Below are 22,363 nucleotides of genomic sequence, written 5' to 3'. Positions count from 1 at the left end.
GAAGGAACATCCTCAGGGACCGGTGATTCCATAATTTTTGCCAGGGTTGTAGCAAAGGAACAGTGGCAACGTGAAAGTGGGGTGCTATCACTAGAAAAACTAGACAAGAGACAAAATGTCCAGAGCTTGAAGAGCCAAAGATGGTGATATGCAACTGCTTTTATGCTAAAAATTTGCAATGTAAGCCAGTCACCTACTGGCTTACATTAACAATTCACATGTTCTAGTATTCAAAAATTGCTTTAAATTTCCCTTTACCTGTTGCTGCTGGAAATGCAGGAGCTCTGCTGTGCTTAGTTCTCCATTAGTGTCCCCACTGGCGCTTCCTTCCCGTGTACCACCTCCATCTGATTGGTTGGGAATAGTACCAACTCCATTTTGACTGGTTGGAGTTGATCGAATTGATTCAGATGCAGATTCCACCATCATGACGTTTTTTACAACCTGTGTAAGACAGAGAACAATGAGTCCTTCCTGTAGTAAGCTAATTTACCACTGTTTAACGCTTCAGAAAATAGTGATTTTGCTCATTACTGCAGTTCTCCTTCTCCCCAATTTTAATTTGCTAGAAATGATATCTGCAAGTGAAAAGAACAGTGTATTTTTCCATTCAGTCTGATCCATTTTTCTACGCATTTTTTTTCTGGTACCCGCTTTTTCAAGCTTGCTGAAAAGGAAATTTCAAAGACACAGGTTTTTGAAAATCACAGCATGTCAATTATACCAATGGAAATGCCACCATTTTCCATATTGGTATAATACAGACGGAAGGTCTGCAGAGGAAAACTCTGCGGACTTCCTGTAAAAAAAAAAAAAGCTGCAGAAAAAAAACAGATGCATTTCCAACGCGTTTTTTTCCACAGAGTTTATTGGCTATAGCTACGTGGGACCTTAGTCTAAGTGTGCATTCACACTACGGATACGGTGACTGATTCTGAATGTTAAAACACGTTCAGAATCAGCGCGTATAAAGCACATCCTATTCATTTCAATGGGAGCCGGCATACGAGCGCTCCCCATTGAAATGAATGGGCTGCTTTTTTCTGTACGAGTGCTCCCATTGAAGTGAATGGGAAGCGCTCGTGTGTACGGCTCGCCGTGTGAAGGGGCCCGGCGCTCGGCTCATTCCGAGCTCGTATGCCGGCTCCCATTGAAATGAATGGGATCTGCTTTATATGCGCTGATTCTGACCGTGTTTTAACGTTCAGAATCAGTCACCATATCCGTAGTGTGAATGCACCCTTAGAGAGTCACTTTGCACTGAATCCAAAAGATATGTTTCCTGTTCAGGTAGCTGCTCCCAGATATAGCTGCGCTGTTAGTACTGCTATCAGTGTTGAATGTAAACTAACATTTGATCAGTGGGGATCCCAGGTTTTGGACCCCCGCTGACTCCGAGTGTTGGAGACCCCTGTAATGGTTTTGAGGACATGAAATTGTCTTCTTTAATCAAACAAAGGAACACTTCAAAGAAAATACTAGGAAATGGTTCCCTCTTTCCTTGTGGCGGTCATACCCTTGAGCATCGTTTCACTATTATGATTTGTGCCCAATCCTAATGCACAAAAATCAATGATTGCTCGTACTAAAAGGGCTTTAGGAAGACTTTTACAGAAATCTCCCAGGCAGATTCGAGCTTTCTGGCATTGACCAAGCAGCTAGAAAGCCGGTCAAATACACATTGCAATTTACGTAACCCAAAGAATGTGTAAAGCAATTGTTACAATTGTGAGAATTCTGCAAGCTCTGTGGTAGAAATATTATACTTGTAATTTTAATAAATCACTTAATATTTATTATATTATTGTAGTGTACATGAAAAGCATTTTTTAAATCAAATCAAGTTGCCTACTTATGGTCCAGGTGAGCACACGATTGGGGGATTCAACCATTAGGTTGGATCTTGGGAGGTCATATGTTTCAGGGATTGGCACAGATTTTAGCTACAACTCAGGCTAGTTTTCTGGTGCAACTTATAGTAAATCTGAAGGGCCCTGGTCTGGCCACTTTAAAGGGGCTCTATCACTGGGAAAAGTCATTTTTAACTAATCACATGCTTGCATAGCCTTTAGAAAGTCTATTCCACACCTACCTTTAGTATGTAAATTGCCTCAGTGGTTTCTGAATAAGTCCGTTTTTATTCATATGCTAATTAGACTGTTGCACGATAAATCGTGCACACCTCTCCTGTTCTTTCCTATGGGAGGCTGCTGCTGCTGATGATGACTCAGCTTCCTGATTGCCTCACACACATAGGAGATAATAGAAGAGAGGAGGTTGCTGGGAACTTCCTGAGCTGGCTGGAAGCTCATTAGCATACTAAAGGTAGGTGTGAAGTAGCATTTCTAAAGCCTATGCAAGGATGTGATTAGTTAAAATGACTTTTCCCAGTGATAGAGCCCCTTTAATAAAAAGTGGCGAGTGGGGTGCAGAAACATCAAAGTGGGGGACAAAAATTTGTCACTTTTACACCAGTTTTCTGGCATAGATATGTTAGTAAATTCCCCTCAATTTGAAAAACTGTATGTGGTTTTCAGTGGAGATTTTGCAAGCTGTAACGTGTAAAATAAGAATTTTGCCTTTAAAACAACTACAGCAAAACCACACGTATTTTTTCTGTTTCAGGCTAAGGCCACACAGAGCAAAATGCAGCTAAAGTATAAGGCCCCAAGTTGCAGAAATGGAACATTTTTTTGTTGTGTTTTTTGAGCCAAAGCCAGAAGTGGATTGAGCAGGAAATAGAAGCACTTCTATATATTTCCCATTCCTTCCACAGCCATTCTTGACTTTGGCTAAAAAAAAAACGCTGCAAAAAAAAAGGCTGAATTTCCACAACGTTGGACCTTAGCCCGCAAAACCAGAAAAGACAGTCCCAGAAAAAAAATTGTGTTTTTCATTGAATTTCCACAATAATTTAAAATTTCCCCCCTTTATAAATCTATGGGGAAACAATAAGAAGTGTTTAATAGGTATAAATAAAACGTGTTTTTCCCAAAATGAAATTGTACAGATGAGAGTAAATTAATACTCGTTTATTATTTGCCGTTAGTTTTGGGCATGTACCGTCAGAGTTGACAGTGCGTTGAATTCAACTTTCCAGCGGTATATAAAAACGCCAGTGCTAGAGGATGTGAAAGATCCTCTTTGGCTGCACCTCCACCCTACCATGTTGAAAGCACTTGTAGAGTTCTCTAATCTCCTGTATTGAAATAATCTGAGTAGCCTAACCAGTGTTTAGGAAATATATTGGTAAGGGAGCATTTACATGTTCAGGTTTTCAGATGCAGGTTTTTATGCCAAAACCAGGAGTAAATTGGAAAAGCAATAGAGAAGCCACAGCTGTCTCTATACTTTTATTCACTTTATGATCTACACGTGGTTTTGGCTTCAAAAACTGCATCTGAGAAGCTGAAAGTGTAAAAACACCTTCTGTCTATTAAGGGAACCACCTGACATGCACAAGACCTCAATCTGAACATGGCCAGGTGACATGCAGTTCACACAAATGAATCCCGTCTGTGGCCTTCCTGGACTGAACTTGGTCGTGTGCGTAGGAATCACTGCCTCATAGTCAGCTCCCAAACGGCCATATATTATATACGTGTCATGTGTCATATATTATATACACACATGTTATATAAGGGTGTATGCTAACACTGTGGTAGTTGCACACAAACAGAACTCCACCCTCCTGCTATGTGAGCATGAGGCCTAACACAGCTGCCAGACATGCTGAAATAGTGAATAGGATCTTATAAGATCCATTCATACTATTTGACAATAATATTGGCATAGTTTTAAGCACTGCCTTCCTTATCTGTGCAGTCGAATGGACTTCCCACTCTGATGTCCACAATCTGTATGAACACAGGCTTATACTCGCGTTATATTATCATTTAGATTGTAAACCAAAATGAGGACAGGGCCGGATATATATAATGATAATCTCTGTTCAGCATCACAAAATATGTAAAATAAATAACCCTGCTCATTATGATACAGTCGTATGCATTGTTATTTCTGCAGCATCAAATGTGAATTAGAGCTGAAAGAAAATGGTTATGTAAATGAACGTACGGAAGATTTTACTAGAAAGAGTTAAACTTATGCTATTATGTATGAGAATATGCGTATAGTCATTAGTATAAGTATTGGATAAACTGACTATTGTAAGAAGGTAATTTAATATGACACTACTCACACATGGAGTACAAATCCTGGAACCGTAAGTGCACAGCAGGTTGCCTAAAATAAAGAATCCATGTCAGTTCTGTCAGTGTATTGATCTACTTGAGACTAGTGGGGACAGCTCAAGGTACGAGTACCCCTCTAAGCAAGTAAACATTACAGGGCGTTAGTTTACAGCCGACACTCAAAAGTGGCCAATCCACATTCTACTCCTGAAGGGAGGAGGTGACTGCGATAAGAAAAGGACAAGGCGGAGACGTACTCATTGTTTTACTTGCACACCTGACACAAGTAGCCGGGTGAAGGGTCTTGGACTCTGTCCTCCCACACCCCACTCAGATAGGAAAATCCTGCTCTGCCCATTACTTGTCTGAAGAACTTTACAACAACGTACAAGAAAAGACTAATAAACCTTACACTTATAGCTGAGAAATAAACAAGTATCCACAGATCTCCTGTAATAAATATACAGTATATGTATTTATATACACATACACGGCAGAGCAATATACACAACATGCTTAGAAGATGTACTGGGATGTCTTTTTTACTTCTTTTTGTTTATCTTATCTTTATCTCACATCTGCGTTCATATTCCGATAGGGGAGTCCACTTGGGGACCGAATGGAATACCGAACGCATTAAAAAGCAGTTAGCTAAGAAACCACAATGGGGTCCGTGTGTTTCCACACGAAAAATGCGAAGAGAAAAGCGCTGCTTGCAGTACTTTTCTCTCCACATGATTTGTGCAAACACAGAGAGGAAATCACATGGACTCCATTATAGTCTATGGGGTCAGTGTGGTTTCTTAGCTAACCGCTTTTTAATGCGTATAGGTTTCCGTTCTGGGAGTCCCCAAGCAGACTCTCCGAGTGAAATACCGTATGCAGATGTGAACCGTGCCTTACTATCTGCATTGTATAAAAGGAAAACTTAAATGGATCAAAAGACTGATGTGTGCATATAACACAAAGATATATGTGGGATGTATGGAGCAGATATGGTGTTTATGGTGCAAAAATAGAGTCTATGTTTGCAGAAACCTATGAAGCAATGTTCCTCAGATAGCAAGTCAGTTTCACACGATAAGATCTTATTTTATGTCCACCCGACATACAGATGTAGCAGAGTAAGGGAACATTCACATGACCGAGTTTAAGCCGTGAAACTCAGTCCGTGTTCTGGTCACTTTTACCAGCCTGCACCTTATGCCAGGAGAGGGACTCCTAGCAGTATAGTTATCTATGTAGCAAGGTGGCTCAGTGGTTAGTCCTGGGTTCGATCCCTGCCAAGGACAACATCTGCAAAGAGTTTGTATGTTCTACATGTGTTTGTGGGGGTTTCATCCAAAAGACATACTGATAGGGAATGTAGATTGTGCTGGTGTTAGTGTAGCATGTCGCCACACGTTTTTGCTCTAGTGTAGCATATCTTCACATTCGAAAAAAGCGTTTTACTTAAAAAATATCGCATTTTTTGCTGCCGAGACCACACTAGTGCAGCCTTGGGTTCCCAGCAGACAATGTTGTTGTTGCTGCTGATTAAGCTGTTGATCCGACAGAAGTAATCGAATTTGCTTGGCAAATTCAATAGCCAGATCTTCAGTCGACGTTAGCTCACAGAATTTGTAAATATTTGGATCTAAAGCCATGTATCGCGTTGTTACTAAGCCTGATATTTATACCTACTCTGCATTTTCGCGATGTGGAGAATGACAAGGGACCCCCAAAGCAGGCTTGCTTGGGGGATACATGGCGGCATGGTACCCCAAAATGTGTGGTAAATTAATAAAATATACCTTTTCTCCTCAGGTTCACTCAGGGAAGTAAAGATAGTGTAAGCTGTGCACTGTAATTCAAATTTCCCGCCTTTTTTCACTTACCTCAGCTGATGTCTAGTTTAGGGTTAAAAGCCATCACTAGACAGATTTCACTGGTTCTTCTGGAAGATATGGAGAATGTGGAGACATACTGCACTACGGTACACATTATGTGGAAACGCGTCTAATCATTTTCGCACGCTTTCGCGATGTGGAGAATGTGGAGACGCGTCTAATGTGGAGACATGCTACACTAATACCGATTGTGCGCCCTATATGGGACAGTGACTGACAATGTCTGTAAAAGCGCTGCAGAATATGATGGTGTTATACAAGTAAGCAAATAATAATAACCTATGCTACTAGGGGTCTCTGCCTCCCAGCAACATACTAGAGTACACATAATAGGAAAGAGAACTATAACGTTAGGAGTCCCCCTCCTATAAGATGCAGGCTGGTAAATCTGGTCAAAACATGGACCAGACTAAAATTCGGTCGTGTGAATACGCTGTAAAACTGAACTCAATGAAAAGTCATAGAACAATGTTTTTTTTTTTACCAGTTGCAGAAGTTTGGGTTAATTCTGCGACATCTGTATTTCCATGAACAAAACAAATAAAAAAGCTAAAGTTATCAGACACAGCATCTACTACTTCAATAACCAAGTATAGGACATTTTGTTGTTTTAGGCCGGGGCCTCACGTGGCTTAAATGGCACTGCATTAATCACTGTGTTTTATAATCACCATAAAGAGGATGGGATTCTAGCGAATTCCACCCACACATTACTGAAAAATACATGCAGTGGAAACACTGTTACTTTTGTTACCATTGTAGTTTTGGAAATTGCAGCATGTCAATTATACCTACGGAAACGCCGGTGGCTTCCCTATAGGTATAACTGAACCAGAAAATCCGCAGAGGAAAGCTTTCTGTCAAAAGCGCTGCAGCAAAAACATTGAAGCGTTGCCGCCACGGTTTTTCCCACATTGCTTTTTTGCTGCGGGATGCCACATGGGGCCTTAGGCTGGTCTTAAACGGCCGTAATGTAAGTCCGCAATTGAGGGTTTTCAATTGCAGACCATTTGCGGACACATTATATTTAAAGTGGCCTCTTACACCACCGGATATTTTATCCATGGTGTGGCCGGGCCGCAACCGTGGTCCGCAATTTATAGGACATGTCCTTAATGGCCGTGAATTACGGCACTGCATGGACTCGAACATAGAACTCTATGGGCGAATGCGGCAGGACACGGACATCTGCGAAGCCTATGTTGCCGATCAGCAACTAGTATTGCTGATCAGCAACTTGCGGACCATACATTCATTACGGTCATGTAAGACCAGCCTTAGCCTTAAGTTGTTTTAGTAAATCTTGGACATCCTTGTTAATTTTTAAAGACAATCTATTATCAGAAAACTATATGCAGTGTTTTATCTTTCTCCTTGTCACTGTTTACATGACAGTGCAGTGCAATAAAAGATACTGGAGGAAGATAACACAGGATAACACTACTGATAATAAACTGTAGACACATCATGGCTCATTACTTCCTCCCTATACATGAATATAATTCTATGTGTGTAGGACAGCACTTGGCTGATACTGCACAGGTAGGTGCATGATGGGGTCTGACCATTACCCCAAAGCTTCAGTAAAGTAAATAAAATTGGGATGGCACTCCATGTATTTTCTGCTTGCAAATCAGTCATTATTCCAGGTGATCACTATATACTGTATATATATATATATATATATATATATATATATATATATATATATATATACAGCAAGGTCTGAAACAGACCAATAGCCCAAAAGATGCAAACATTCAAAAAACCTAAAGAAAGCAAAGCAGGCTGGAAACACCCGAGGAGACCCCCAGACAGACCCAGCCAGCAAGGCTACAGAGATATAAGAAGAAGAAAAGGATGAAAGTGTAAAAGGGGGGGATGGAGAACTAGAGAAAGAAGAAAGGCAGAGGAGAGAGGAGAAAAGGAAGAGAAAGAAAAAAAAGGAGGGGTATAGCAAAAGGGTGTGAGTAGAAAATATATTTTCAGGTTTTTTTTTTATAATCAGGAAATACAGTTCTGTTTAAGGCGCTATTCAAACTACTGAGTTTCTTGTGTGAAATATGACTGAGAGATGGCATCAGTGTGCCTCCATTTTCTCACGGTTGATTTTGGGGGAAAACAGTGGGGTTTTCAGTGTATGCTCAACCTTGTTGAGTTGTTGCTATGTTCCATTAAAAATTCTGTAGGAGTCAGGGCCAGTTTTAGGTGCAGTTGGGGTCAGACTTGGGAAAAAAGTTACCGACTTTGACTTAAAAATAAAAATATTACTTTTCAATATATTAAATTGATAATGACATGCATAATTTGTTGCATATTTACTTTCATAGGAATTCAACCACTGGCTTTTTAATGAATTAGAGGATCCTTACAGCTTCTCACTGACCATAGCTGTCAGCAATTTATGAAGGAGTCAGAGCAGGAATTGGAATCAGACTGAGGAAAAATCGAGGGGTCAGAGTTGGTGGTTTGGCCTACTAGGCATACGAGCCCTGAGATGCTGTGTCAGATTTGAATTGTGGCCTACCCTCGGTGGTCCAGGCACTGACTCAACACCTGTGTGTTTGGCCCCAGAGGTCACCTGGTATTGTTCACGATGGACAGTCTGCAGATAGAGTAGATTCATGCTTGTCAAAGAACTCAAGCAGTGACTCTTGGAAATGTCTAGTACAACCAGGACCTGTATGTTTATACCCACTGAAGTACTCTTGCTTTTGATTTGTTATTGCCATATTGCTTTCTGTTTGTATGTGTCATTTTTTTCATCTTTGCCCATTTATTAAAAACTCAGCTTCAAGAGAAGATACAGACCCTATATAAATGTGCTTACATGTAAGTGTCCATCCATTTTTAAATATAATACAAACACATAGTTACTGTCAGACAAAAAATATAGGGCAAATCTAGGTAGTATTTATAAGAACTATCCACCTCGGCCTATAGGCCAACTACCACAAAAAGACAGAATAATCTCTCAAAAAATATATAAATTTATTGAAAATTACATAAAAATTAACAATATATTCAGAAGCAGTGGTGCAACCAGCAATAGATGCAATGAACATACATACTAGTAGGTTTTCATGGTATACTCAATAAATAGTCAATGCAATGCTCCATGATATAACATTTTAAGAAAGTGAATGTCACTGGCTATATAAGAATAAATATAAAAACTTGGAATTACCAAAAGCATACTAGGTTACAAGGCCAATGATTTAACACTTAGTGTTGTAAGAGCAACATTGCAGACATGAGAAGATAGCATATGAACTACTAGGACATTACCTTTATGTATTTCATGCACCGATACGCGCCCCAACGCGCGTTTCACCACACAAGTGGCTTCGTCAGGGGGAGATAGCTATCTCCCCCTGACGAAGCCACTTGTGTGGTGAAACGCGCGTCGGGGCGCGTATCGGTGCATGAAATACATAAAGGTAATGTCCTAGTAGTTCATATGCTATCTTCTCATGTCTGCAATGTTGCTCTTACAACACTAAGTGTTAAATCATTGGCCTTGTAACCTAGTATGCTTTTGGTAATTCCAAGTTTTTATATTTATTCTTATATAGCCAGTGACATTCACTTTCTTAAAATGTTATATCATGGAGCATTGCATTGACTATTTATTGAGTATACCATGAAAACCTACTAGTATGTATGTTCATTGCATCTATTGCTGGTTGCACCACTGCTTCTGAATATATTGTTAATTTTTATGTAATTTTCAATAAATTTATATATTTTTTGAGAGATTATTCTGTCTTTTTGTGGTAGTTGGCCTATAGGCCGAGGTGGATAGTACAAACACATAGTGACAAGTTACAGTATAAATGACATATTCACATGAAGTGCAGTTAAGCTATGATTGTCGTGGCGAGTCTAAAACAGTGATCATAGTGACAATACAAAAAAGCCTATTGCTTGTAAAACATTATGAAGAAAAGAATGAGACATAACAGTGATACCTCTGTATCTCTCAGTAGCTTATACATACAGATTGAAATTCTAAAAAGCAGAAGGACAAATGCTCAGTACAACTGGACAGGGCCATTGTAGGAACCCCAAATGGTAATGGCAAGCTTTTAAGTTGTTTTCTAAATAACAATGATGGCAATGGTGGAATAGGAAAACAATAAAATTGTTCTGATAAAAAAGCTGAATTTCTTGTGGGAACAAAAAAACAAGAACAATGCCATACCCAGAACATGCTGCATTTTCATATAAAGACACCATGAACGAAACTACTGTGTATGTTGACATAGGCTTTAAAGTAACATCTGCCTGCAGGGATTTTGACCAAAAAGAAACACCATTAAAAATGGTAGGAAAACATAGTGAAAAAACACTGGCCAGATTTACTGTGAGGCTGCAGCCTCTTCATAAATCTGTCTGCCGTCCCTACGCCAAAGTGGAAAACTACGCCAGAAAACTGATATGAGCTATAATAAAGCAGATGGGTAGCGGTGTGAGGTGCATGGTTGGTACAACAAACAGCCTTGCTCCAAAAGTACTCCTCAATATCATGTATGAACGCAGCTATAACTGTGCTCAATTCTGGGGCTAAAAAATACTTCCACTTATAAGTCACGCTAGGTTCACACTAGTGTTGGGGTGTCTGTTGTTTTGGCATGTTGGAGAATAGGAAAAATGAGCAAATGGCCCACTAATATAGCAGACACCAATGGAGCCACACAGACCCCTTGACTACAATGGTGTTCTGTCAGGTGTCTGCTTTGTTTTTTTTGTTTTTTTAAACTCAAACCACTAGATGAAAAAAATCGGACTTGCACGACCTGGCAATTTCTGACGGACACTTTGACAAAGTCTCCAATGAAGATGTGAATTTAGATAAAGTAAAACACTCCATGGTATTTCTTATTACTGCCCTAAACAACAGTAGTAAATGTATGTCACCAGTGACCCTGTAAGGGTGCATGCACACGATGTAACGTGGCACTGATTCTTGCACGATAAATCGTGTAATGATCAGCACTGCAAAACAGAATCCTATTGATTTCAATGGGTTCCATTTAGCGCGCGTAACACATTGAAATCAATGGGAGGCTTTTTAACCCATTGAATTCAATGTGTTACGCACGCTAAACGGAACCCATTGAAGTCAATGGGATTCTGTTCTGCGGCGGTGATGATATGGGACTGCATGTCAGGTAAAGGCACGGGGGAGATGTCTGTCATTAAATCTTCAATAAATGCACAGGTTTACATTGGTATTTTGGACACTTTTCTTATCCCATCTATCAAAATGATATTTGTGGATGATGAAATCATTTTTCAAAATGATAATGCATCTTGCCATAAAGCAAAAACTGTGAAAATATTACTTGAAGAAAGACACATAAGGTCAATGTCATGGCCTGCAAACAGTCCGGATCTCAATCCATTTGAAAATCTGTGGTGGAAGTTAAAGAAAATGTTCCATGACAAGGCTCCAACCTGCAAGGCTGATCTGGCAACTGCAATGAGAAAAGGCTGGAGCCAGATTGATGAAGAGTACTGTTTATCACTCATAAAGTTAATGGAACATCCTCAGGGACTGGTGATTCCATAATTTTGGCCAGGGGTTGTATAAAAAGTGCATAAAACACGTGTTTATCTGGCAAAAACACACTGTGAACGCAGACTAAAAGTGATAACAATTACCCTATAAACAAGCATTTGCTCATTCATCAGGTGATCTGCTGATTTTGGAAGGAAAAAAAAAAAATTTTCCGTATGTAGCACTAAGGGCTATACTGCTGATGGACGATGTAAGTATACGGGTGTTCGGAAAGTAAGTACACAAAATGAAAGGGTGGACTTTAGCCGGTATATGAAGCATTTTTTATTAATGAACATGTGACTGGAAATGCACCGTTGTGGCGCTGCAGGTAGACCGAGATGTCGGTTTCCTATCCCTCGCTGCGCCATGTGAAAGGAGAAACGAAGAAGAGTAAGCGCTTTAATGGGAAATCAGTTTAATCACTATTACTTATTTATAAGAATTGCTCGAAGTGCTGTCCGCCTGCCTCGATGCAATCAGTACAATACCAGGAGATGGACTGACGCACCCGTTCACAGACTTATGACCCTCACCGCGATGAATGCAGCCAGGATACGGTTCATGAGCTCTTTGCGGGTTGGCAAAGGCTAGACTTGACATGTCTCTACAAGAAAAAATAAGTGGGGTCAAATCCGGCGAGCAAGGGGCCACAGCACAGGTCCATCGCATCCAATCCACCGATTTGACCATCGGTTGTTGATGTGTTCACAGACGATGCGGCACCGTAGGCTAGATAAATGTCTGCTTGCTCCACCCATGTGAATCGATGCATGGCTTATGTCAACAAAATGCCTGAAAGTGAATACGCTTACATTCACTGTGTTGGTCTACTTGCAGCGCCGCCACGGTGCATTTCCGGTCACATGCTCATTAATAAAAAACACTTCATATACTGGCCACCCTTTCATTTTGTGTACTTATTTTCTGGACACCCTATATGCTGGGGAACAATCACCTTACCTGCACGAGCTCGGCATGAGCCTGTGTAATCTGTCCGACATGTTTTGTAGCCCATCAGCACTGGTTCAGGAATATCTCTAGGTTGGGCTCACAGGGAGCATTTCAACTGTACGCTAACAACCAGTAAACCAAAGCTTCTAAATTTAATGTCCATTAGCATGCAGGTGAAATGTATTGTAATGTGTGCTAGTCCTTACTGTAATCAAAAGCCCCATATAGACCCAGCCTTTAGGTGTAATTTCACCCTTATACAAGCAGTCTGAATATGCACCTTATTTATCACAGTGCCATGCTTTACTCTATGAATTTCAACTTTATACCTTTTAGTTGGCTTACTTTGAACCAGAATTTTGCAAAGCAAGTTTGCCACATTTAAGCCCCTCCCTTTTACTTAGAAGGCACACCCACATGTCTAGTAAGTCAGAACTCTTTAGCCTACTGTATACTAGATCCCCCGAGATGCATCAGAGATGTGCCAAGTTGTGTCACATTCACACAATAATAAATCTGGGATATTGTGTGTGAATCCAGCCTAAAGGGACTATTGCCAGGTCACTGCCTTTGTACAAGACATTCCTGCATAGACAAGGGCTATTTATTAGCATTAAAAATTTGGGGCCCATAAAACGTGAATTTTGTAACTTATAGATAACAAAATATATGGCCACTAGGATTTATTCATGAATGAAACAAATCAGTATCGTGTCTATTTTTTACTGTTACTTGTTCTGTATTGGCACATCTTTCACAAACGTATGGTTCTCATTCATTGGAGTAAAATGTAATATATGTTTGTCAGCTATCTGACTATAGTTGGCAGCCTTTATCCTGAAAGGCAGATAAGCCTGTGCTATATTGTGCAGGTCAAATACCTCAGTAGTCCTCTGGTTCTTGTTTTGCTTGTAATGAATGGCCTGCATAGCCTTATACTAGCAGATCTTGAAAGTTAAGTAGTGCTGTACTAGATGAGGAAGCTTCTCTTCTCCATCTCATTAAAAAGGTAAACATGAGAGCCAGCTAAGTGTCTAATTAAGCTTCTAATTAGTCCCTGCTTGTTACTAATGCAAATTAGATTACAGCGCTTAACTACAGCATGTCCACAACACCCTTGTTAATTGTGGCCTTTGAAATTAAATTACTCCCTAATTAGCATATCAAAGCCATTGATTCTGAGCCAGAGAAGACAAGGGCAGGAGAGAGGCGAGTGCCAAGTTTTGTTAATTAGGGTCGCCTAATTAAATTGTGACGTGTGACTGCATGGTGAGGTCTTGAGTAATATAAAGGCACGTGTTTGCAGAGTGCCAGCTCATGGGCCTAACAAATGGCTAGGTTTACGATGATGGTATTACACCAATATACCTGCCAAGAATAATAGGATATGCACTCCCACCATCCGGAGTAATTTCAGGTGCCTGGTTACAACTACACAAACTCTGCAATTTGCTTGTATAATGTTTAAAGATGTGGACTTTGTGGTACGTTTACTGTAGATCTGTGCTGCAGAATTGTAAATAGCATTGAAGTCTATGAAGAAATTCTGCAAACTCCGTAACACATAGGGTACCAAAAGGTGCTACATTTCTGCACATCTTGGAAAATCGAGTTAAAAATTTTCTGACATTCTACACAAGAAAATTTAACCCTTAAAGTGGCTGCTTAGTGGGTGTTCCTGGGTGTAAAATGGACATTCCCAATTGAGCTGTTGGTAGGGCCAGGGCTAAAGGCCAGGTTCACACGGGTTTTTTTTAGTCTGGAAACGGAGGCCGCCTCATTTTCCAGCCCAAAAAACAGGTAGCTGCGACTTGATGCTGGTACAGTGCACTGGCATCCAGTAAAGCACTCTGATCCGGATTAGGCCCGATAAATGGGCCTAGTCGGGAGGAGGGAGTGTCTTCAAGTGGATTTGCAAATGAGCATGTCGCTTCTTTTTTCCGGGGTCAGAATAAATGGCTCCCGGAAAAAAGATCTGACGAGCTCCCATTGATTTAGCTGGGAGCCGTCTTTTTGTTCAGGATTTTGAGGCGAATTCGGCCTCAAAATCCTGACCAATAAACTATGTGTGAACTCAGCCAAAGTCTCCTGGAATTTTGTTGGCAACTATGCTTAAATCTGGCAAAATGCACCAAATTGTGTCAAAATTTTGGTATAACATTAGGTCTCAAAAGAAGCCAACTAATAAGTGGTATAAACTTAGTTTGCACTCACACGACCGAGTTTCAGGCATGAAACTTCGTCTGTATGGTGGCTTAGTAGTACAGTTATATATACTGCTAAGAGTCCCTGCCTACCAGCGACATATACCAAATATAGCAATTTTTTGTTGAAGATTTTGTTGCGGTTTTTTGATCCTGAGTCAAAGCCAAGAAGTCTACAAAACGAATGGGAAATATATTAGAATTTCTTAAGCCGGGTTCACACAGGGTTTTTTGGAGCAGATTTTAACCCGCAAAATCCGCTCCAGAAAACCTCTCCTGCGGCTAGCCGCGACTGGATGCCAGTGCAGTGCACACTGAGTTTCCAGCCAGGTTCAAACGGGGTTTTTTGGTCCGGATTTTGAGGTGGAAACCTCCCCAAAAAACCACCCCCCCCCAGAAACTCTGTGTGTACTGCACCTGCATCCAGTCGCGGCTAGCCGCGGGAGAATTTTTTGGAGCAGATATTGCACGTCAAAATCCGCTCCAAAAAAACCTGTGTGAACTTTCTGGCATCCCACTTCGGATTTGGCCCAAATGAATGGGCTAGTCGAGAGGAAGTGTTGTGCCGCAGATTCCGCGTCAAGAAGGGAATTCAATGGGGGGCAGTTTTTTGAGCTGAATTTTGAGGATCAAAATCCGGACCAAAAAAACCCCGTATGAAACCGGCTTTACACTTCTAGCTTCTACTCAATCCTCAACAAAATCTGCAAAAAAATAAGTTGCGTTTCCGCAATGTGGGGCTTCAGCCTAAGGCCTGGGCTCCATGTGGCGTAAACGTGGCAGGAAAAATCACGGCGTTTTACAGTCAGAGTAAAGTGGTTTTTACTTTGTGGTATAAACTGTGCTGCGGACACTCCGCGATAACTGGCACAATTTTGAAAGTCGCAACATATCAATTATATCTATAGAAACGCTGGGGGTTTTCCCATAGGTATAATTGTAACAGAAAGTTCGCAAAGGAAACCTCTGTGAACTTTATCTAAAGCGCTGCGGGAAGAACCACAATGCATAGCCACTGCTGGATGCCACATGGGGCCTTAGCCTAAGGGCGGGTTCACACCTGCTCCTGTCTCCGCTTTGTGGGTTTCCGTCTTCTGCCGACAGGAGACGGAAATCCAGCATTCAGTGTCTGCCCGTGAATGTCTTCTGGTCTCTGTGGCAAAACCGTTTATTTTTTTTACCGGACACAAAGTCCTGCATGTCTGACTTTGTGTCCGGTTATAAAAAAACGGTTTCGCCGCAGAGGGCAGAAGACGCTCACGGGCAGACACTTTGGAAACCCATTCAAAGTTATTATTCAACTTTGTATGAGTAAAGCGATAAACCCCCAACCCCAACACACACTCTTCAGGCCATTGATTAAGCAACTACTGTATATGCAAATGTCCACAGCAGCCTGTCAAGCACTGGTGTAATGGACAGGGCAAAGAGGGAGGATATATATAACTGTATATATACAATGGACTCATAATTGTATTCTTTCAGTGCTCTTTACATTAGATTTCATATCTAAATATGAAGCAGAACTCTACAGAATAAAGTACATTGTAAACCTTGCAAATACAAATGAATAAATACATTATTTTATCATGTACAGTGATGCTTCATTTTTACATATAAGATTACTCAACTTTGTGTCAAGTTTCTATGTCGTGAGTTTTTTGAGGGACCCTGTGACATTGGACATATCCTTTTTTTTTCCTTTTTCACAGGCCAGGCTACGTTTACATCCTTTGGAGGAATGGGATTCGCCAGAATCCCATTCCCTTTGCATATAATGAAAAATGTTGAGTTTCTTGCTGCAGAGTTTCCACTGCGGCCAAAACATTGTGTTTTCATAAATGTGGGGCCCCGGCCTAAAACTAACAGACACCCTATTACAGGCAATGGGGTGTGACGAACTTCATGTATTACTGTGATTTTAGCTACCTCTCCATTGTTCTGGACCTCTGACGGACCTGAACAACGGAGAGGCAATGTTAGTGTGAAATAACGAAACAACTTAAAGGCAATATCTTATCAGAATATGATTTATTTTTTTCAATCAATTATTACGTTAAATATATTTTTATGCCGAGAGCCCATGTTGCAGAAACGCAGCTTTTTTGTTGCAGTTTTTTGAGCAAAAGCCAAGAGTGGAATGAGCAGAAGGTGGAAGCATAAATACTTCCTATATATTTACAATTCCTTTTGTAGCTACTCTTGACTTTGATTCAAAAAACCTGCAACGTGGGCCCCATGTAGGGCCCCAATTTTGCTGTGGTGTTTTACAGTACCTGCAAAGTGGATGGGATTAGCCAGAATCCCATCCACACTTTGCAGAAAAATTTCCAGTGTACGTGATGTGATTTGAAAAAAAATGTTGCAGTATGTCAATTATAGCTGTATAAAACTGCGCATTTTCGGTGACAAGCGCTGCGGGATAAACCACAATGTGTTTCTGCCATTGTTTTTCCCGCAACACTTTTTGACTTTGGCTCACTACATTCGGCCTTTGACATAAAGAGTTTTTGGTGAGGGTATTAAAATTTTTGTTATTTGTTATCTGTTATTTGTTTGTTATGTTATTAACTATCTACCTAATACCTAAAAACCCTGCATTTCTGAAATTCTCCACTAGGTCATATAATAATGCTGAGGCTTACTGTTTTCTATAGATTTCTTTGGAGCAGCTCTCTGACTTATCAGTACACTGATGATATGACAAAGAATCCACCACTCAATAGAGGATTTCATAGCTTATTTACTCTCCTCTCTACACCATGACATTTGCCCAGGTCAAAGACCATGCCTAATAAACTCTCCCATACAAATGAATAGGGTCTGCTCCAGACCTTTGTTTCTATGGCCCATGGTCCAACTATAGAAAACAGGAAGTCACAAAATATTTTAATTCTAACATTAAAACCTTTTTTTTTTTGTGGATAAGACGTTGGAATAGCCTTTAGAAAGGCTATTTGTCTCTTACCTTTAGACGTGGTCTCAGCTGCACCGTTTCTTAGAAATACCATTTTTTACCGGTATGCAAATGAGTTATTTCGCAGCGATGGCCGCTTGCACAGTACTGTTAGCGTCCATTTTCCCGTGACCTGTGTGCCTGCGCAGTCTGCTCTGCTCAAGGCCCGACGCCTAGAAGTTATGAGCCTGCGCCGAAAGAAGACATTGAAGATGACGCTGCGGACGAAGAAGGAGGCGGAGCTGGAGACAATTCTATGGCAGCGGTGGGGAAGTCCCCATCACTGTTTGAGCACTAGGGCCCGCCCCCATCGCTGCGAGAGAACTCATTTGCATACCGGTAAAAACCGGTATTTCTAAGGAACGGCGCAGCGGAGACCACGTCTAAAGATAAGAGACGATTAGCCTTTCTAAAGGCTAGTTCGACGTCTTAGCCACAAAAAAAAGGTTTTAATGGTAGAATCCCTTTAAGCTTAGTGGCAAAAGCAGGATTTGCAAGAAGCTTAGGATTGAAATATAGCTATTAAATTTAAAAAAAATTAAAAACACCACCAAAAATTCTTAAAATAATGTTATACATAGAAATGTTATTTAAATAATAGTTAATAGTTATTATACACTTTCCAGTTAAATAGAATGAATAGACTAAAAAAGGGACCATTTGATCTGTTTTTTAAGAGAAGTTTTGTTTTTTTAACCTAATCTGAATACAGCCTTAGGGGGCATTCACACGGAGTAACGCCGGGCGTGTATTACAGCCGTACATGCCGGCGCTACGGCAGGCTGCCGAACACTTCCCATTCACTTCAATGGGAGCGCTTGTAAACGCCGCCGTTACGAGCGCTCCCATTGAAGTGAATGGGAAGTGTTCGGCAGTCTGCCGTAGCGCCAGTGTATACGGCTGTAATACACGCCCGGCGTTACTCCGTGTGAATGCTCCCTTAGCCTAGCCTGATCATAGAATAACCTTCCTTAGCTTAAAGATGGCCTTAAACAGAAGATATTTATCTGTAGATATTTGTCAGGTCCAGCTAAATTGTGTAAAATAAGGCGAAACAGGATGTCTATGGTGTTCATATACATAAGATTAACAGCAGATACTACTAAAATAATCTGGATTTACAAATTGTCTGTAGGTTTTTTGGTGAGTTGCATGCCTTCCCATCTGATTTTGAGGGACATGGATCTTTTCAGTTATGTATGGATATCATTTAGACGACATCTACACAAGACTGATAAACAGACGTGTAAGGTTGGGTTCACATGGAGGCCGCCTCAGTTTCCGGACCAAAAATCGGGTAGCTGCAGTGTACTGGCATCCAGTCGCGCACTCATGAATGGGCCTAGTCGGGAGGAATGAGAGTGTTTAGGCAGATTAGCGAGGCAAATCCGCATGAAGAATGAGCATGTCGCTTTGTTTGTTCCGGCTCCCGAAAAAAGGAACTGACCGGCTCCCATTGATTTCAATGGGAGCCGTCTATTTGGTCAGGATTTTGAGGCGATTTTGAGGCCTCAAAATCCTGACCAAAAAACTATGTGTGAACTCAGCCTTACAGAATAACGTTGGTTAAAAAAAGGACATGTCCAATTGTTTTTCTGGCCTAATGGATCCAATACAAGTCAAATACAATGAGGGGTCAGTTAAAAATATAAACAGATGAACTTCTTTGGTCTATTTTTTCTTTATACCCCACCAATTCATCCTTTATTTTTGATGGCCATCAAACAGATGTACATTTGTTTTGATGGATGTTAATTATGGGCCCATTGACATGTATTGGTCTATCCTTCTGTATGCACAGGTCTTATTTTTTAATGGCCTATCAAAACATTCTGCTAAAAAAAAGGACGTGTATGAGGAACCCACTGACTTCAAAAACAGACATGTAATGTCACTACCTGTGATGTCATTTCCTTAGGCCAAAACAAGATCACCAAGCAGCAGGACCGGACAACAATGGTGGACACTGGAGCACCAGTGAGTATGTTTTTTTTCTTCTCCTTCTCCAGCCCCTTGCAAAAAAAATCCTTAACCTGTGCCACCCCCTTTAAGAAAATATCAGTAACACAGCTGTTTTCCACATTCGTTTGTATGAGGCCTTAAAGTGGACTTTTATAATTAAAAGTTTAAAAAACAAAGGATATGGCCTCTATAAGGAAAATCAGATTTAGTTATTCTGTTGTCAAGGAACTGACTGACTAGGTACAGATATTCCAAAACATGGAACATCTCCTTAAATTGAAGTGGCCTTTGTGGGCACCTAAGAAATTACAGGACTCTTCTTTCTCTGAAGCTTGGAAGACAAGAGGAACAATCTTTCCTCATTTCTTATTCTAGTGAAAATGTGTAAAAATGGGAAAATAAAAGGAAGGTTTCATAATGTTGCAGTGTTTGAAATAAGAAAGGGAAAAGAAAGCCCAGAGAGAGGCCGCTTTTAATCACCCTCCACACAAACCTCGTCCCTGAGCTGATTCAATTAACTGATAACAGAAGCATCAAATTAATTTTTCAAGGATGTTAGATTTTGATGAAGAAAATCTTTCTGATTTTAATCGGCATGGTGTTTAAAAGGCATAAATGAATATCCTTTTTGAATCATCAGGGGCACGAAAGGACACTGGCGCCTCGCTTAACGTGTACATTCCAACCGTTTAATTGGGGAGGGGGTGTGAGGAGTAGCAATTCTGTATGAAGAAATTAAAAAAAAATCCCACGCCCATTTAATTATTAAACACTGCATGGTGAAACTTCTCTCAATATTTCCCAAAGTAAAGTACAAGAGGGCAGGCATGCAGCTAGCAGGAAAACAGACATTCAATAAATACAAAGCTGTCTGGAAAATCACATGAACGCCTTCATAAGGCTCTAATAATATTGTATGTATTTTTCTAAGAATGCCAATTTTGGAACATGGATAAAAGAAAGAGGCCATATAACGCTATATAACGTTAAAACTTTGATGAATTGTTTCTATATTGCCATGTTCATACAGTGCTTTTTGGCAAATTCAAGAGCCAATTTAAAAAAAAATTAGAAATTTGTTTAGTTCTTCTCCTATCTCTTGGCTGTAAGAATTATTCACAAAAATGGACCAAATTATAATAAAGGGGACCAATATATTACATTTTACTTCTGGATGGATAAGATTAAAAAGGGCCATGTCACAAATTTTGCATCGGGACCCAGTAACTATAAAGTGAACCTGACAGGGGTATTTGACACTCATACGTCCTTATGGACTAGTGTCCCAAATCTATACCAATCCAGGGATGATTCATCTCTGGGAGCTGCTGGGTCTTTACTGGAGAAATCGGGGAAGTACACCTCGGGTTCACTGCTCATCCACCCACGGAACGGTAGATGAGCGCTAAGGTGTAGTGTATTCTCTTGTTTCAGAGAAGGGCTATGAAGTTGTCAGGAATACAACAGCTGGGGAAGTACAAAGGTTTGTTTTATTGAATATTTTGGCCATAGACAACATTAGCATTAGGACTATTTGATGGCACTAATTCAGTGATCCATAAGGACCTGATAGTTTTGTGCCCCAAAGTGCCCTGACACGTTGCTTATACCTATGCTGCCCTGTATGAACCCTGGCACATTGGCTTGAGCACATTGTTAATAGAGTAACGTTTAATTCTTATCCCTGAGTACATGGATTTCTGTGAAGATCACCAGACTAATCATTCGTATTCATAATATTCGTATTCATATAGAAGAAATGTATTTAATAGAACTGTAGGAAATATGTTCATATGTTCAATTCTTTAATGGGTGCTACGCCACTTATTCTGGCACAGTTGCAATTTCTTCTCTAGCACACATCATTCCTGAGCAATCAGTGCAGTTATTTATTGTGCCCTATATGAAAATTAAACTTTCTACTGACAACTGGGAGGTTTCAGGCAGAAGCTGACAAGAGGGCTTGATTCAGAACTGCTCAAACAGAGGCAAACAGTTTCAGAGCTCAGAATCATATCCCTTTATCTGCTCTTGCCGAGATCACCCACTAAACAGTAGAGGACCTAAATAGCATATGGGTCATACCACATCAAGTGGACCAGTTTTTAAAATCGGCCCCACTCGACCTTCTCCGATTTTGCTGAAAATTTATAAGGATGTACATGTATGTTTGAAACGAGGTTCTGTAAATTTTTAGGGCCAGATATCACATTTCTGGGGCACTGTTGACCTTTCACTGGACATGGAATGACCCATATCAGTCACAAAAATTAACTTGCTAAGGAAAGGTGGGGAAAAAAATTCCCAACACGCCATAATGTGCTAAATGGCCAGGGCTGATGTCAACACCTAGAGCCTAGAGTCCACTGCCTTGCTAACAGTCCAGAGAGAGAGTGTGCCATGCTACATATTTCATTATTGCTTCCTGCTCATAGCTCTATGGACAACCCACCCATCTTGCTCCAGTGATCATACACTTATCTGCTTTGGTGCCGGAGCTCAGAGAAAGGTCTGGGAGTCCGGTGAGCTATGAACAATAAGTAAAAATGAAATCTGTAGCACTGCTCGTTCCCTACAAACAAAGATGGCGGACCTATGGGGCCAGAAGCCATTATATTGTATTGGGACAAAAGGGTTGGATT

General features: G+C 40.6%; 1 protein-coding gene across 1 annotated transcript in view; it reads right to left on the bottom strand.

Annotated features, from left to right (window-relative positions):
* The window catches only part of FOXP4 (forkhead box P4), a 64,073-nt gene that overhangs the window by 29,188 nt on the left and 12,522 nt on the right, over window positions 1-22,363 (bottom strand). The window contains exons 2-3 of the mRNA XM_075264289.1: window positions 4,202-4,245; window positions 259-444 (exon numbers count right to left, since the gene is read on the bottom strand). Of these exons, the coding sequence (XP_075120390.1) occupies window positions 259-429 (171 nt within the window). The 5' untranslated portion in view covers window positions 430-444; window positions 4,202-4,245. The remainder of the gene's footprint in view (window positions 1-258; window positions 445-4,201; window positions 4,246-22,363) is intronic.

This window comes from Leptodactylus fuscus, chromosome 2 (assembly GCF_031893055.1).
Source record: "Leptodactylus fuscus isolate aLepFus1 chromosome 2, aLepFus1.hap2, whole genome shotgun sequence".
Lineage (NCBI taxonomy): Eukaryota > Metazoa > Chordata > Amphibia > Anura > Leptodactylidae > Leptodactylus > Leptodactylus fuscus.
Note: the sequence above shows the minus strand (reverse complement) of the source record. Positions and strands in the feature narration are given on the sequence as shown.